Raw genomic sequence first — 14,606 nt, 5'->3', positions numbered from 1 at the left:
GTAACGCAAGCATACAAACTAGTAATGACTAAAAATATTTCAATTATGGATTTGTTTTGTAAGAAAATTGAAATATAAGACCAAAGTGGATTTCTAAAAAAATTAATTAAATACCAATAAGCACATTTTAAAAAAAAAATTAATGTTGAGTGAACATGAAACATATATAGGATATAATGATAACAAAAACATAATGAACATGGATGATTAAAATAAAAAGATCAGTAAAAATTATTTTAAATGAAAAAATAAACAATTTATAAAACACTAAACATATATAATAATAATCTCATTTTTTTCAATACTCAATTTTATTTTAATTTTTCCAATTACAATCTTCAGCCAAATTAATGATCATTTTGTAAAAAAATTATTAAGAATTGAAAATTGTAAAACAAGAAGATAAAGCATAGCCAATCTAAAATTCATGACAAAAGTTTTTTTAATCATCATAATTTTATTTTTCTTTCTCTACTATTCCTATATTTCTTGTAATTTTAATTCTATCTTGAAAGTTTATTTTTATTGTATTTCAACTCTTGAGTTATAGATAAGAGAGAGAAAATAATTGGTTTAATTACTTCTCAATAACAAAAAAAAAAAAATCATCGTTCTTTAATATTAAAAATTTCATTCAATTAAAGAAATTTGATGGTTAAAAAGGAATTAATCTCCTCCTCATAATAATATCAACACCTCTTGGAAAAGAATAACAGTTTTTTTGTACGTGATCTTTTAGAGCATCTTCACCGGTACCGGGTATGCTAAATGGAAAGCTAAACATTAGAAAATATTATTTTGGTTTTTTTATGTTTATTTTGCACACTTCAAAGGAAGTGTTAAACAAAATGCTAAAATGCATTTTCTCTCCCACAAATATTATTCGTAAAACCAACAATGGGACCACTAAAAAAATAAACCAATCAAATGTAACCATGTGGAAAAAAAAATAACATCAGACTTATTAAAAATTAATAAAACACTTGTTTCTTCCACTCCAATATAATTAGTTCTTCAAATAAGTTTTTTTTATTAGAATAAATATGATTAAAAAATAACCATATTTATATTATTCAAAATACTATTTTATCAATTTAACTCTTTAAAATAATATTTTTCATTAAAATGCTATTGCATGATTCAATTTTGAACATGCATTTAAAGTGGACAAAAACATCATGTCATATGGAACAGACAAACTTTTGTTGCTGAGGTTGACTTAGGCTCTTGGGGTGGGTCTCAAATTCTTCTCCATCTCAGGATTTTGCAGATACAGCTTGCATCTCCTCACCAAAATGTCCAAAACAAGTCTTGTTCTTTTCCGAGAACCTTCCGTCGTCTTTCTTTTGGGCCACAAAACACCTCATACCAGCTGAAGCTGATCAATCCTTGCCCAACGCCGACGAGAAAATTCTAGCTTTGGTCAGATTATCCTCGTCCTCGAGTGTAATCGTTAGAAGGATCCTACCAGCTGTATATTTCTTATGCTTTATTTCAGGTGTTATGATCCTTCAAAGACTCTTGAAGGATCACGTAGCTAGACACCAGTAACTCTCGCCATTGTAACAATCCTTGCCCAAGGATCGTTTGTGTGCTTCGCAAAGTGCTTTTCAATCGAAAATTTATATATTTTCAATATTTGAAAAACACTTTGAAAAGAAAAATAGACCGCGAAAGCAAACTCGCTAATGCTGATAGGTGTATCCGAAGCTCAAACCATCCCACAAAAATATCAAATGCACTAAAATCACAAGGTATAAGATGGAGATAAACAAGAACTCATATATAAAAAAGATATCCCCATCACAAAACCAGTCTCATTAACTTTCAAAACAAATGTGTTTCTGCTCAAGTCAACAAATTAGCTCCCTCATGAGACATACTCTCTTAATCATCACAAACGAGAACAAAAATCATTCAGAAACTAAAGAAAGATGGAACTACAAATCCAATGATTAGTGATCCAACAGAGATGGAAAACCCAATAGAACCGGAATGACCTAGAGATGGAGCTGGTGCTTGCTCATTTCCTCCACCACTCACAGCTGGTCCAGGCGCAGATCCTCCTGCCACACAAAGCGAACAATATGATGAGCGGTGTTCGGTATATTTGATTGGCAAACAAATTAATATAGTTCTTAACAAAACAGCAAAATCATATGCGTAAATGACTCTGTGAGCAAACCACTTGCCACATTTATAACCATCAACATCCTGTTACAATCTATCTCAAGACCAGACGACCAAGAAAGATGGTCGCCGCTCTCCACAGTGCTCAAGCACAAGCAAGGGATTACAATTTTAAAAAAGAAACATGACATGAAATAAATTATACAAAAATAATGAAAAGAATGGCAGCAAGACAACAGCCAAGCATTCAATTTCTTCTTTCTTCATCTCTTTTGTTCCCTTGATAATCCAGATACGGGCCAATAAGAAAAAATCTACATAATTCAACCAGTGCATCAAATGTCACATGCAAAGATCAGGAACAGAGCGTACCAGGGGCAGGGGCAGGGGCACCAGAGGGACTAAGGGCCAGTACTGCAGCAAGAACAAAAAACAACAAATCAAATTAGGCCCAAAAAACAAAAACAGTAACTTTCGAGAACCAACAAGAAATATTAAAAGGGAGAGCGCTGACATCCGCAGTTAGAGGCAGGAGGAGCGTGGATTTTGCAGACAGAAGGGAGAGAGAGAGCCTTCGTGACATTCAAAGCGAAACCCAATTGAGCACTAGTCTTGAAGGCCTCACAGAGGCACTCAGCTTTAGTGCTCAACACCGTCTTCAAACCAGAACAGCAGTTCCCCTCTGGCTTTGTTGTTGTGCTGTCGTTTGACACAAACGACAAGCATTCAGCCAAGCTTGATATCAGAGTACCGCAGTCCACCGAGGAGGGTCCTGGGGCTGATGCGGGGCTTTGGGAGGCACCATCTGCCCAGTAACAACAAGAGATTGAGAAGGTGCAGAGAAGGATCAGAGACAACACCTTTCTTGATGTCATTTTTCTTTTTCTATCACTAATATTATTCTGCCGCGTAGAGATGGTGAGGGAGATAGTTTTTTTTTCCTTCTTTCGAAATGCGGTTGTGAGAATGGCCACTGGTGAAGTGGGATAAATAAGTGGGGAGGGACGGGTGGCGAACTGGCAATTATTACCAGGAGAATTTAGTTCCTGAAAGCGTGCTACCAACTGTTTTTTTTTTAATTTAATTTAATTTATTTAAAAAAAATTAATTTTTATAATTTTAAATCTAAAAATTATTTTTAAAAAATAAAAAATATTATTTTAATATATTTTTAAATAAAAAAATACTTTAAACAATCACTATTATCGTATTTTTATTTTTTGTTAATATGATTTTTTGTTTTTTAAATAATATATTTTTAGATTTGTTTTTATTATGATTTGATATTAATTTGTTTTTAAAAACGGAACTTAGGTGGAAGCATTAATAAGCATACACTACACTAATTGTATAAGAATTTTTCTGTAATAAAAAATATATTAAAAGTAGCTAATTAATTAATTAAAAATAGCAATAAAGGCAATGGCTTTTTTCTACCCGTTTTGGGAGGTGCATTATGATTTTCTTTAGTGTGGGACACGTGTTGGGCATCCAATCCCACGTCTCCCATGTGTCGATTTTTTTTAATGTCGTTTTTTTTTTTTTCTTTTTTCCGCCAAAGAAAAGGTTTATAATAATAGGAGTCTCTTTTTTACATTTCTCGTTTCATTGCAGCATCTAATTTAAATTTAATTCGTTTTTTTTTTTATTATAATCATTTTATTTCTTCAAATATCTATAAATGAATATTTTAGAGAGCTTAGTTTCAACAATATATTGACTTTTAATTTATTTTATACTATTTTTAGACATTAAATTTCATTTAAAATGTAATTATTGACACACAAAATAATTATAATTATGAGATTTTATTAAAAAATCTGAATTAAATTGAATCAAAATTAATTTAAGCCAGTTAATTAAGATTATATTTAAGATGATGTTTTTTATAAATAAAAAATTAATGCACACATCATTCTAAAGGCATCTCGTAAAAAACAAAATGTCACAATAAATATCAAATTTCAAATGGTAATTATATATATATATATATATAAACACACAATACCATGTTCGGTATATTTTTATTTTCTTGGGAAATAATTTTATGTTTATCAGAAAAGGTCACAACTCTATAAATTCTAAGAGCTTCTAAAAAAGCTGGCCTTTTGAGATTTTTTACATGGATATACGCGAATCTCACGACTAGTTTTCGCTTTCTTTTAGATAAGGTTAAATGGCTTTTTTTATGAAAAGGAAAAACGCATCCCCCTTTATTTCTTGGAGTGCGACGTGTATTGTATTCTATTTATATTAAAAATATATTTTTAAAATAAAAAATTATTTTAATTAATTTTTATATAAAAAGTATTTTAAAAAACAATTATTATTATATTTCTAAGTCAAATTTTAAAATAAATTAATTTGGATTAACCCGAATAATTCATAGTCCAATTAATTTAGTCAAAATTTAATTTGAATTTTTTTAAAAAAATATATTTAAAATAACATTATTTTAGCTTGTTTTTTTTTTTTTAAAAAAAAAAAACCCTCTTAAAACTACATCAATTCAAGTCTTAAGTCATGGTTCGTGGTGCCATTGACTTAATTAAAATTTAATTTAAATACTTAAATTTTTTTTAAAATAATATTATTTTAGCTTTTTTAAAAAAAAAAACTCTTAAAACTACATTAATTCAAGTCTTAAATAGAATAATTCATGGTCCAATAGATTTAGTCAAAATTATATATATATATATATATAATTCAACAAACATAATTCAAATTCAATATAAATTATGCAATATAAACAAAATATCAAATAAATATAATTTCAAAATCTAAAATATTTCTAAATAGTCAAATATTAAATAAATCTTTAACTTAAAGTAATTCAACTTAAATAAAATATCAAAATATTATGAAATTAAAATGTTTTAACTCAAATATTTTAAATATAAAGTTAGGGCAATGTTATCAAGGCTAATGGGATCTAAAGCATCCCTTGTTTTGCTCAAATTCCTACAAAGTATAAACTTGAAAAAAACAATCATATATATTAGTGATAAATCTAATTTTAAAAAATTAATATCATTGTTAATGAAAATAGTAATAATAATTTTCAATATTATTATTAATATCATTGTTATTGAAAATAGTAATGAAAATGAGTTTTTTTATACTTGGGTAGTTTAATTAATTAAATTGAACTAGATTCAATTTGATCCAATGGCTTTTCAAAATCGAAATGGAACATATGAAATGAAACCGGAACATTCCAGCCAGAATTTAGCTGAAAAATTCGAAACGGACCAAGATTTGAAATGAAATGAAAATTGTGTTGTTTTTTAAATTAGTATAAAATGTTTCAACCATTCCAAATGAAACGAAATTATTAACCTTACATAAAACAGAACAGGGAATTGTTGGCTATATAGGAGGTGAGGAAAAGAAGACATAAAATAATGACAGCTAGGGTTTTTTTTTATTTTTTTTGTTTTGTTTATATTGTACTGTGTTTTAAAAAGAATGAGTTTTTTAGTTATTATTTTAAATATAATACCAATTTTATAGATAAATGCATATTTCTTGTTAATTTTTATATGGCTTTAACTCTTATGGATCTTTCAATTTTAGCATTTGAAAACTTAGTTGCAAAGTAAAACAAACAATCAAGTTATCATATAATAAGTTACACTTTAAAAAAATAAAGAATTTAAAAACAATTTATTATAAATTATTTTTTAAAAAAGATATTGAAACAATAAGTTATGGTTTTCATCAAGTTTAATAACTTTTTTTTAATATATTTTTTATGTAATTAAAATGTTATAAAGAAATGTAATTGTAAAACAAAACAAATAAAATTATTGATGAAAAATTTTAATTTTTATTGAAATTGTTTTTTCTTATTCTTTTCTTTTTTTAACAATAAGAGTCATTTTATATTAGCAGTACAACCCATTAAATAAAAAGCCATAGCAATAAAACAAAATTCAGATAAACTATAATGATTTGAAATGATAAGAAGAAAAAAAAAAAAGCATAGATTTTTAATAAATTCATGCATTTTTTTCATCTTTGGACAAAAACATTTTCTTATGAGTAACATTGCTTTTCAGGCTAAAACTCTTTATGACAATGAAAAAACGCTTAAAAGAAAAAAAAAAAACATAAATCAATCATCTTGCCACAATTATCTTAAAAAATAAGAATAATAAATTTTAAATAAATATTTTAAAAGTTTATAATAAAAAAATAAAAACAAATCTATTATCATTCAATATTAATAAGCATATTATTTCAAAAAACTCCGACCTTTTGAAACTTAGCCCAGCTTGGCCGGCCGACCCGGAATTGAAACTGGGTTGAGTTGAATAAAAAATAAGGCAAGGAAAAACCCGGTGAGACCCAGTAAAACCCGGTTGCAATCAGTTAATTTTTGTTTTTTTTTTTTACAAAAACGATGTCGTTTTAATTTGTTTTTTAAAAAAAATTTGACCAAGGTGACCCGGTGACTCGATCAAAACCCGGAACCCGGGTCTTGGATCAGATCAGGTCTCAAAACTATGCATAAAACAATCAACAATATCATAAAAAAATCCTATTTTTTTTTTTTTTAAAGAACAACAACATAATATTTGACAGGGAGCACTTTTTTTTGGAAAAAAGGTAATGGCAATTAAAGTAAAGGTTTGTAAAGAAATTCAACTATTTAAAATAATTAGTAAAAATGCATTTATTCAATCTAAACTTCATTTTCTTATTAAAGTATATCTTTATTATTATAAAGAAACTATTTTCTTTTTAATTATAATCATTGTTTTTTAAATAAAAAAAACCTATCATGATTACAAAAGCAAGTTTTAAATTATTTATTTAAATAATATCTTAATATTTTGTATGAGATTAAAGGGGCGGAAAAATTATAAAATCATCTCAAAAATATATTAAGAAATTTTAAAACAAAATTTTTATTCTCATTAAATATCCATGAGCATTTTTTTGTTATATATTAGGTACATAATAATTGATAAAAACAAAATTGTTAATATTCTTATAAAAACATATAATATTATTTAAAAACCAAGACAAAATTGAAAAAAAAATTAAATATCATGTTAAGCATTTTTTTTTCCATGTTACATTTCAAACAAAATCCAAAAAACAAAATTGAAATTTTTTTGTATAGAAAACGGCCATGCACCAACGCTAAAGAGACAAGGCCAACACGCCCGGGCTAACAAAAAAAAGGGCGCAACATGCCCGGGCTGCACGAATGGCCTTCTTGTTTTTTCTTATGCTATTTGCTCTTTTTTTTTTTTTTTTTTTAATAAACCAAATGACAATCATTTTCTTATTCAAATTCGGACCACGAGAGAGGCGATAAGAAAATTAGGATGAGTTTTTTTTGGGGGGAAATAGTTTTCACCATATTTTAACCTAAAGATATTTAATAAACACCTTTAAAAATCTTGATAAACTAATTTCTCAACTCAAAATACTCCTAAGTATGTCTAAAAACACCACATTAAATCAGGAAAAATTATTTCACTATCCTAGCCTATTTTTTTCGATGTCATGGAAGCTCAAAATTATCTTAGTAACACTCATTTTATAAAGAGGAACACATTGACATCAAATTTGGTTTTTTTATTCTCACAATCTAGCTAACCAATTTACTTTCTCTATATTTCGTCATTTTTCAATGACTCTCTCTCCCTCTCTCCTCATAAAATTCAGGATTTGAAATGCAAATAAATGAAGTGTAGGACTGAAATGTTCAAACCTTAATAAACTAGGATAAAAAAAAACTTTGGGGACTAAAATTTTAAAACTTGCACATCTTGAACAATAAAAACAAAAAAAAAGCTTATTTTTTGTTTCATTGTCAAATTTAATCCTCTCAGTTTCAATTTATTTTAGGTAATAAAAAAATCTACCTTTTCAAATCAAGCATAGAATGTTTTTTTTGTCATAGTAATAGTTTTATATCAAGCTAATGGACACATACTATAAAATCCAAATCCTACTCAACACAACATAGAAAACAAAATAAAATAAAATAAAATAAAATAAAAAAGCTCTGCAATTAGAGTAAAAAAATTCTTAGAATCAAGAAAAAAAAAGGAAAATACTTTTTCAATTCATAGGTTTTGCATGCGCAACCAAAGTATTTTCTCCACATATTATAAATTTGTTTTAACTTGTAATTGTAATTTATTCTTTATTTTCTTTCTTTTTGTTAAAATTTGTTTACCACACTAATCTCTCATTAGTTAAATGGCACATGACAGAACCAAAAGATTGATATATTCTTCCAAGTGTAAGAGTGTCGAAATAATAAATAATTAGGCAAGACCGAGGTCGAACCACATGAAGGTTAACTAAATAATAATAATAATAATAATAATAATAATAAGTTAAAGAGGACTTTGAGATGTAAGATTAATGTGAGGATTGAATAATGATAAAAACAAATGTCAAGAATCCACTAATGGTATTTCAAATAAGTATAGTATAAGCTCTTTTTATTACTCAACTGGAAACCACACACAAAAGAGGTTCTAATCGGATGATTTGTTATTAATAGCTCATTATAAATTGTTAACATGATCATATTAACTATCTTATTAAGTAACACCAAACTTTTAAATATTGTCAGGAATTCATGATGCTAACTTATGTTAACAACAAATCAAGTTCCTTTCATAGCATAAGTGTAGGTTATACCATACGGTTAGGCTATGAAAGTGCCAAGCAGTTGTTGTACCAAATGTTATACAGCACAAATCTAGATTAATCATTTAACAAGCAAGGTATTAAGAATTAATAAGATAAAAATGATAAGACATGTTAATAGCAAGTTGTTTAGGATATAAACATTGAAGTCCATGTTGAGTTTATAGTATACTTATTTTTTACACCTTTAATATAACATTTTCACCTTTACGTAATAAATGTAACTAAACATAATGAAATAAAGAAATATAAATAAACAAGATAAGAATATAATTATATAAGTAAAGGAAAGGAAATGAAAATCATAAACAAGAGTTTAATATAACATAAAATAAAACTTCGAACATTACAAAATACAAAGAAAAAGAGCAAGATCATGATCTTGATCTGAACACCTAGATGCCTAAATGCATGTCAAATGCCTCCCTTTATAGGTCAAATTTTGGAACTATTGATTTGATGAATAATTGTTGAATGGGTGGCCATATCTTGACTTGGTGACAATCCTTATCTTTTTATCTGAACAAAACATCATTGCTAACGTCAGATTTTGAACCCACTTTACTCATGAAAGTTCTAGAAAATTGTCTCAGCTTTCCAGAAAAAAAACATTGAAGTCATTTGGACTTTTAGAACTTGAGATATGGGCTAAACACTTAATAGAGTTTGGGCTGCAAGATAGATTTGGACTTCTCTGTTGTTGCTCTAATTTGGACTTGAAAACAACCTTTTTAAATCTTGGACTTCCATGAAAGTTTTAGGCCTATATCTTAGCTTTCCATCCATATAAAGCAGACCTAAATCCGAGATCTACAACTCTAGATATAACCCAATTACATAATAGTATTCTAGTTTGGATTGAACCAGCATCACTTTTCTAAACTTCACCCTCTCTTTATGTTCTGAATTTTAGTAGTTGAATTCATCAATCAATCCTTTGATTTATGTGATAGGCCTACATTTAAGATGAATATTTATCATATATTAAGGTATCTTTTAGTATCAGACTTGTTATTATAAAACATACTTTAGTTAAGAAATTATTGATACCTAAAGTGCAAAATGATGATATAAAACCTTGATAAAAATGCACTTTTAAGTACTAATCAATGGCCCATTGGTTTTAAATCTAATAAGGGCCTATTAGAGTTATTTAGGAAGATTATATATTGTTTTAAATGCTACAAAATTCAGTAGTCATGATGTTTTGAATAAACTTGGATTTTGTGTGATGCAATACTTTTCTCTTGGGTGGGACAAATAATGAATTTGCCTTATCGAATAACAACTGTCTTGGTGGCATATTATTTATGCTTTTTGTTCATGAATTAGAAGTTTTTGGGTGGTAGTTCATTTCGATAATGTTGATACTTTAGCTCAGGCAATCACTATATCACACTCCTATCAAACTTGATTTTTTAGCTTTTCGAGACTTGTCTTTTTTTTTTTTTTATGTGGGTTACTTGATCACATAATCATAGAGTTCATATCAATTGGTATCAAATCTTGGCTTAATTTATCAGGTTATATCCTTCTGTAATTTTTGTTTTCTTGTTTCGTGTGTCGAAACTCATTATTTTCAATCCTTATCTATTCCTCTTGAATTGCAGCAATAACTACTCTTATAATTTTTTTTTTCATTATTGTAACTATATATATTAGTAACATCAAAAGTAAAAATAAAAAAGAAATTTGTCTAAACAAGGACGTTATAAATTCTACCACAGAAACTAAAACAAGGTGAAATTAGGTCAAATCACATAGGAATTACTTCAAAATTGATGTTCTAGCTATGTAGGGTCTAATCACACTACGTATAAAACTTGAGGTCATTTGGACATCGTTTGGTTTATATTTCAGATTCGAGTTTAGTTTGCATAAAATTTGTCTGATTTACGTCAACTATTGAAACTTGATTTGCTGCTGTTGAAATTGATTTGGGAAGTATACTAAAGTGTTATTTGGGTTATTTGAGTATCAATCAAGTTATTTTGATAATATTTGCTTTGATTTTTTTTTTCTTATATTAAAAAACATTCATATCTTATGCGAATTCGCTTGTTACTCGTGAAATTATAATTGTAGTTTTGTCTTTACTTGTTTTTGTATATTTCTTGCTTCTCAAGTCAATTAAACTTATTTGGATTATGCTAATAATATGTTCTATTTAGTTGTATTGATTTCAGTTTCATAAGAGCTAAAAAGAAGGTAAGATAAGAGGTAAAAAAATGTATAGAGCATATTAGAGTATACAAAGATGCTTAAATGAAATGAAATGAAAAGTATAAACAAGATATTAATAAAAGCAAAACTTAAGCATTACAAAAATATAAATAGAGAAATAAAGAGCATGATCTTAATCTGAACAACCAAGATGCCTAAATGCATGGCAAATGCCTCCTTTTATAGGCTAAAATTTGGAACTATTGATTTGATGACTAATTGTTGAGTGGGTGGCCACATCTTGACTTGGTGACAATCCTTATCTTCTTGTCTGAACAAAATGTCATTGATAACGTCAGAATTTAAACAGATTTAACTCATGAAAGTTCTAGGAAATTGTCTCAGATTTCCAAAGAAAAAAAAAAGAGGTCATTTGGATTTCTAGAACTCAAGATATGGGTTGAATACTAAATAGTGTCTGGGCTGCAGGACAGATTCAGACTTTTCCGTTGTTGCTACAATTTGAACTTGAAAACTGCCTTTTTGAATTTTGCACTCCGCATGAAAATTTTAGACTTATGTCTTAGCTTTTCAACCATATAAAGCAGGTCTAAATCCAAGATCTACAACTCCAGATATGACCCAATGACCGAACAGTTTGATTTATGTGACAGGCCTGCATTTAAGATGTATATTTACCATAAATTAAAGGTATCTTATAGTATCGGACTTGTTATTATAAAATATAATTTTGTTAAGGAGTTATTGATACTTCAAGTGCAAAATGATGATATAAAACCTTGATAAAAATACACTTTTAAGTACTAATTACCACACAACTTTACTGAGTGAATTAAAAATAAAACATTAGAGAAAAAAAAGAAAATGATTTAAAAATAATAAATAGTGATGACCATCAATTTTTATTGGAGTATAATAAGAAATGAATTAAAAAAATATATAAATTATAAATTAAGAATAAATAATGATTTTTTCTATAAAACTTTTATTTTTTGTTCAAATAGATTGAACAAATTAGGTAAGAATCAACAAGATGAAATAGCTTTTCAGTGATTGAAATCGTAATTTAATAAAAGATTCTAACCGCTTTTGTATTTTTTAAGGTTTGTTTTCCCATATTTGTACGATTTTTACATTTTCATAAAAAAAAAATTATTAGTTAGGTGGCCCATGCTATTTTGTGGGCTCACCTTTTATGATTATTAAAAATATTACTACCTTGTAAAACCTAAGAGAATTGGGTCATACTTCAAAACCTATAAACTTGAGTCCAGACGCCTAAACCCATTAGACTTAGGGTTTGATACCATACCCAAAAGCATTATATCTTGATGCAGGATACAAGCCATTTGAGTCCAGACCTAGAACCCAAGACCAATTGGTTTAGCACCCAAGATAATTATAATAAAAAAAATAATATTTATACCATAAATAATAATATTTTTTCTATTAATATTTTGAATTATAATAAAAATAATAATATTTATAGCACAAATAATTACATTTAGAAACCCAACAATATTTCTAACATACATAATAATATTTTTTAGATGAATATTTAGAATTATAATAAAAATTGTCGCACCTGACATCGCGGCGACCCTAAAAATTAATTCTCTTGAATTATGGAAAAAGAACAGATTTCTGGCATCCGGTTCTTTTAAGGAAAAATGTCTTGTTTATGGAGTCGCCACCTAGTATTATGGTCACTAGGAACCCTAACTGGTCAACAGAGATTCTATGGTTCGGGATTGGTTACGTAAAAGGGAAGATATTATCACCCCTTAAACGTTTTGCCTAAGGCAGACTGCATTGTTGGTTTTGTCTTCAATTGCTAAATATTTATTAATTTATGCTATGATGATTTGTTTATAATATTCCTGACTCTGACGTCAGTGAATATTCGAGCTCGAATAATTCCAACTCTGGCGTTGATAAAAATTCGTAGCTAAAAAACAATTAGATCAATATTCTTTATTTCCTACTCTAGCACCAGTGAACAAATAAAAATAAATTTATTTTTATGCATGCATATTTTTTATTTTTTAGCTAAATAAAATAAAATACAACGAATAAAAATAATATAAATTTAAACTGGTATTTTTATTCCTGACTCTGGCGTCAGTGAATAAACCAATAAATTTACATTATTTTTATTTATAATACATATTTTTTATTTTTTTTTCTACCTTTTTTTATTTTTCTGTTTTTTTATTTTTTTTATTTTTTTGGGGTTGGGCCCAGCTCAGCCCACATGGGGCTGGGCTGGACCCAGTAGGCCTAGCCGGGTCAGAGGCTTGACCCGGTTGGCCATTTTTGAGTGTTTCTACAAAAGCATGTAATTAAAATGCAAGAAGGGAAAGCGTAACTTACCTGGTGCTGGAAATGGCAGTCTGGATTTTTTTCAGTCTTTCTTGGTCGTCTATCATTGCCTCAAGATCCCTGTGTTCGTTCGTTTCCCTTCTGTCGATGTGTTCCTTCTGTCAGCTGCTCGTTCCTCTCTCCTTTTTAGCTTCCTCCTCTGGTTTTGGAAGCTGGTGCTGGAGAAGAGGTAGTCGGTGGTGACGTTGGTCCTCTCTTTGTTTTTTAAGCTTCTTCCTCTGGTTTTGTTTGCGTTTTTCTTCTTTGGTTTCTCGTCTGCTCACTGTGTTTGTGTTCTGAAGACGAAGGCGAAGTTGAGGTACGTTGGCTTTTTGTTCTCTTCCCCTGTTTCTGTCTCGTTTGCTTCTCCAATCGTCTCCTCCGTTCTCTATTTCTTTTTTTCTTTTCGTCCCTGTCTTTCTTCTTCGGCTTTGTGGTTTCCCTCTGTTTCCCTCTCTACTGTGTTTGCTGTTTTAGGCTGATATTGGTGAGGGAAAGGTTTACTTCTGGTGTGTGGTGTGGGGTTCTAAAAAAGCTTAAAAATTCGGCTGGTATATGTGTGTTTCTCTCTTCTGGTTTTCGTTCGTCCCTCTCTCTCTCTAACTCTCCAACCAGCCTCTGCTCTCGGTGCTGCTTGGCTTATATAGGACTTGGCGGGTTGATAACGGGTGGTAGGCTGAGGAACGACCACCATTAAACGCTCATAACTGAGGCCAACAGACGACCATTACTACTGCAACGTTCGGCCTCCTTTACTGTGGAAAACGGTCGCTGGTTTAAAGAAGAAGACGAACAACGTCTTCAAAACGACGTCGTTTTGGAGATAACAGTGGCCATTTTCACTTTGACCCGTGAAGTTTCAAAACTTTTGTAATTAAGCCCCTGGTTTAAACGGTAATTAGCCCCCTGCATTTACGCGCCTTTTTCAATGTAATCCTTGGATTTTAATTTCGCAATTTGGACCCCAATCATTAATATTTCTTCAGTTAAGTCCCTGATTTCATTAATTTAATTAAATCCGAGTCCAATTAAGTATCAAAACTTATCAATTCTCCAATTAAACCCTTAATTGGATTAATTAAATTAATTCCAAGCTTCATTAAGTCTCAAAACTTATTAACTCTCCAATTAAATCCTTGATTGGATGAATTAAATTAATTTCAAGCTTAATTAAGTCTAAAAATTTATCAATTCTCCAATTAAACCCTTAATTGGATTAATTAGATTAATTTTAAAGTTTAATTAAACCT

The 14,606-nt window shown here is 28.8% G+C and overlaps 1 protein-coding gene across 2 annotated transcripts; it reads right to left on the bottom strand.

The window, feature by feature from the left end:
• Positions 1-1,762: 1,762 nt before the first annotated feature.
• LOC118040227 (non-specific lipid transfer protein GPI-anchored 31) lies at positions 1,763-3,099 on the bottom strand. 2 transcript variants are annotated; one of them, XM_035047117.2, is made up of 4 exons: positions 2,645-3,099; positions 2,503-2,544; positions 2,027-2,066; positions 1,763-1,990 (listed from the first exon to the last, which is right to left on the bottom strand). In XM_035047117.2, exons 1-4 carry the CDS (start codon positions 3,003-3,005, stop codon positions 1,918-1,920), a joined length of 516 nt encoding a protein of 171 aa, XP_034903008.1. In that variant the 5' UTR covers positions 3,006-3,099; the 3' UTR covers positions 1,763-1,917. The 2 variants fall into 2 exon arrangements, with proteins under 2 accessions (XP_034903008.1, XP_034903007.1); XM_035047116.2 differs by having other exon boundaries at positions 1,763-2,066; positions 2,645-3,098.
• Positions 3,100-14,606: the final 11,507 nt, after the last annotated feature.

Source organism: Populus alba, chromosome 1 (genome assembly GCF_005239225.2).
Source record: "Populus alba chromosome 1, ASM523922v2, whole genome shotgun sequence".
In the NCBI taxonomy this organism is placed as follows: Eukaryota; Viridiplantae; Streptophyta; class Magnoliopsida; order Malpighiales; family Salicaceae; genus Populus; species Populus alba.
This window is presented reverse-complemented; position numbering and strand designations above follow the sequence as displayed.

Bases quoted from the DNA above. Each gene is read 5' to 3' on its own strand.
- LOC118040227 (XM_035047116.2), bottom strand. From the start codon at position 3,005: ATGACATCAAGAAAGGTGTTGTCTCTGATCCTTCTCTGCACCTTCTCA. The intron at 2,545-2,644 runs GTCAGCGCTCTC...TTCTTGCTGCAG, and splicing joins TCCTGCCTCTAACTGCGGAT to TACTGGCCCTTAGTCCCTCT. The intron at 2,067-2,502 runs GTACGCTCTGTT...TTTGTGTGGCAG, and splicing joins TGCCCCTGCCCCTGCCCCTG to GAGGATCTGCGCCTGGACCA.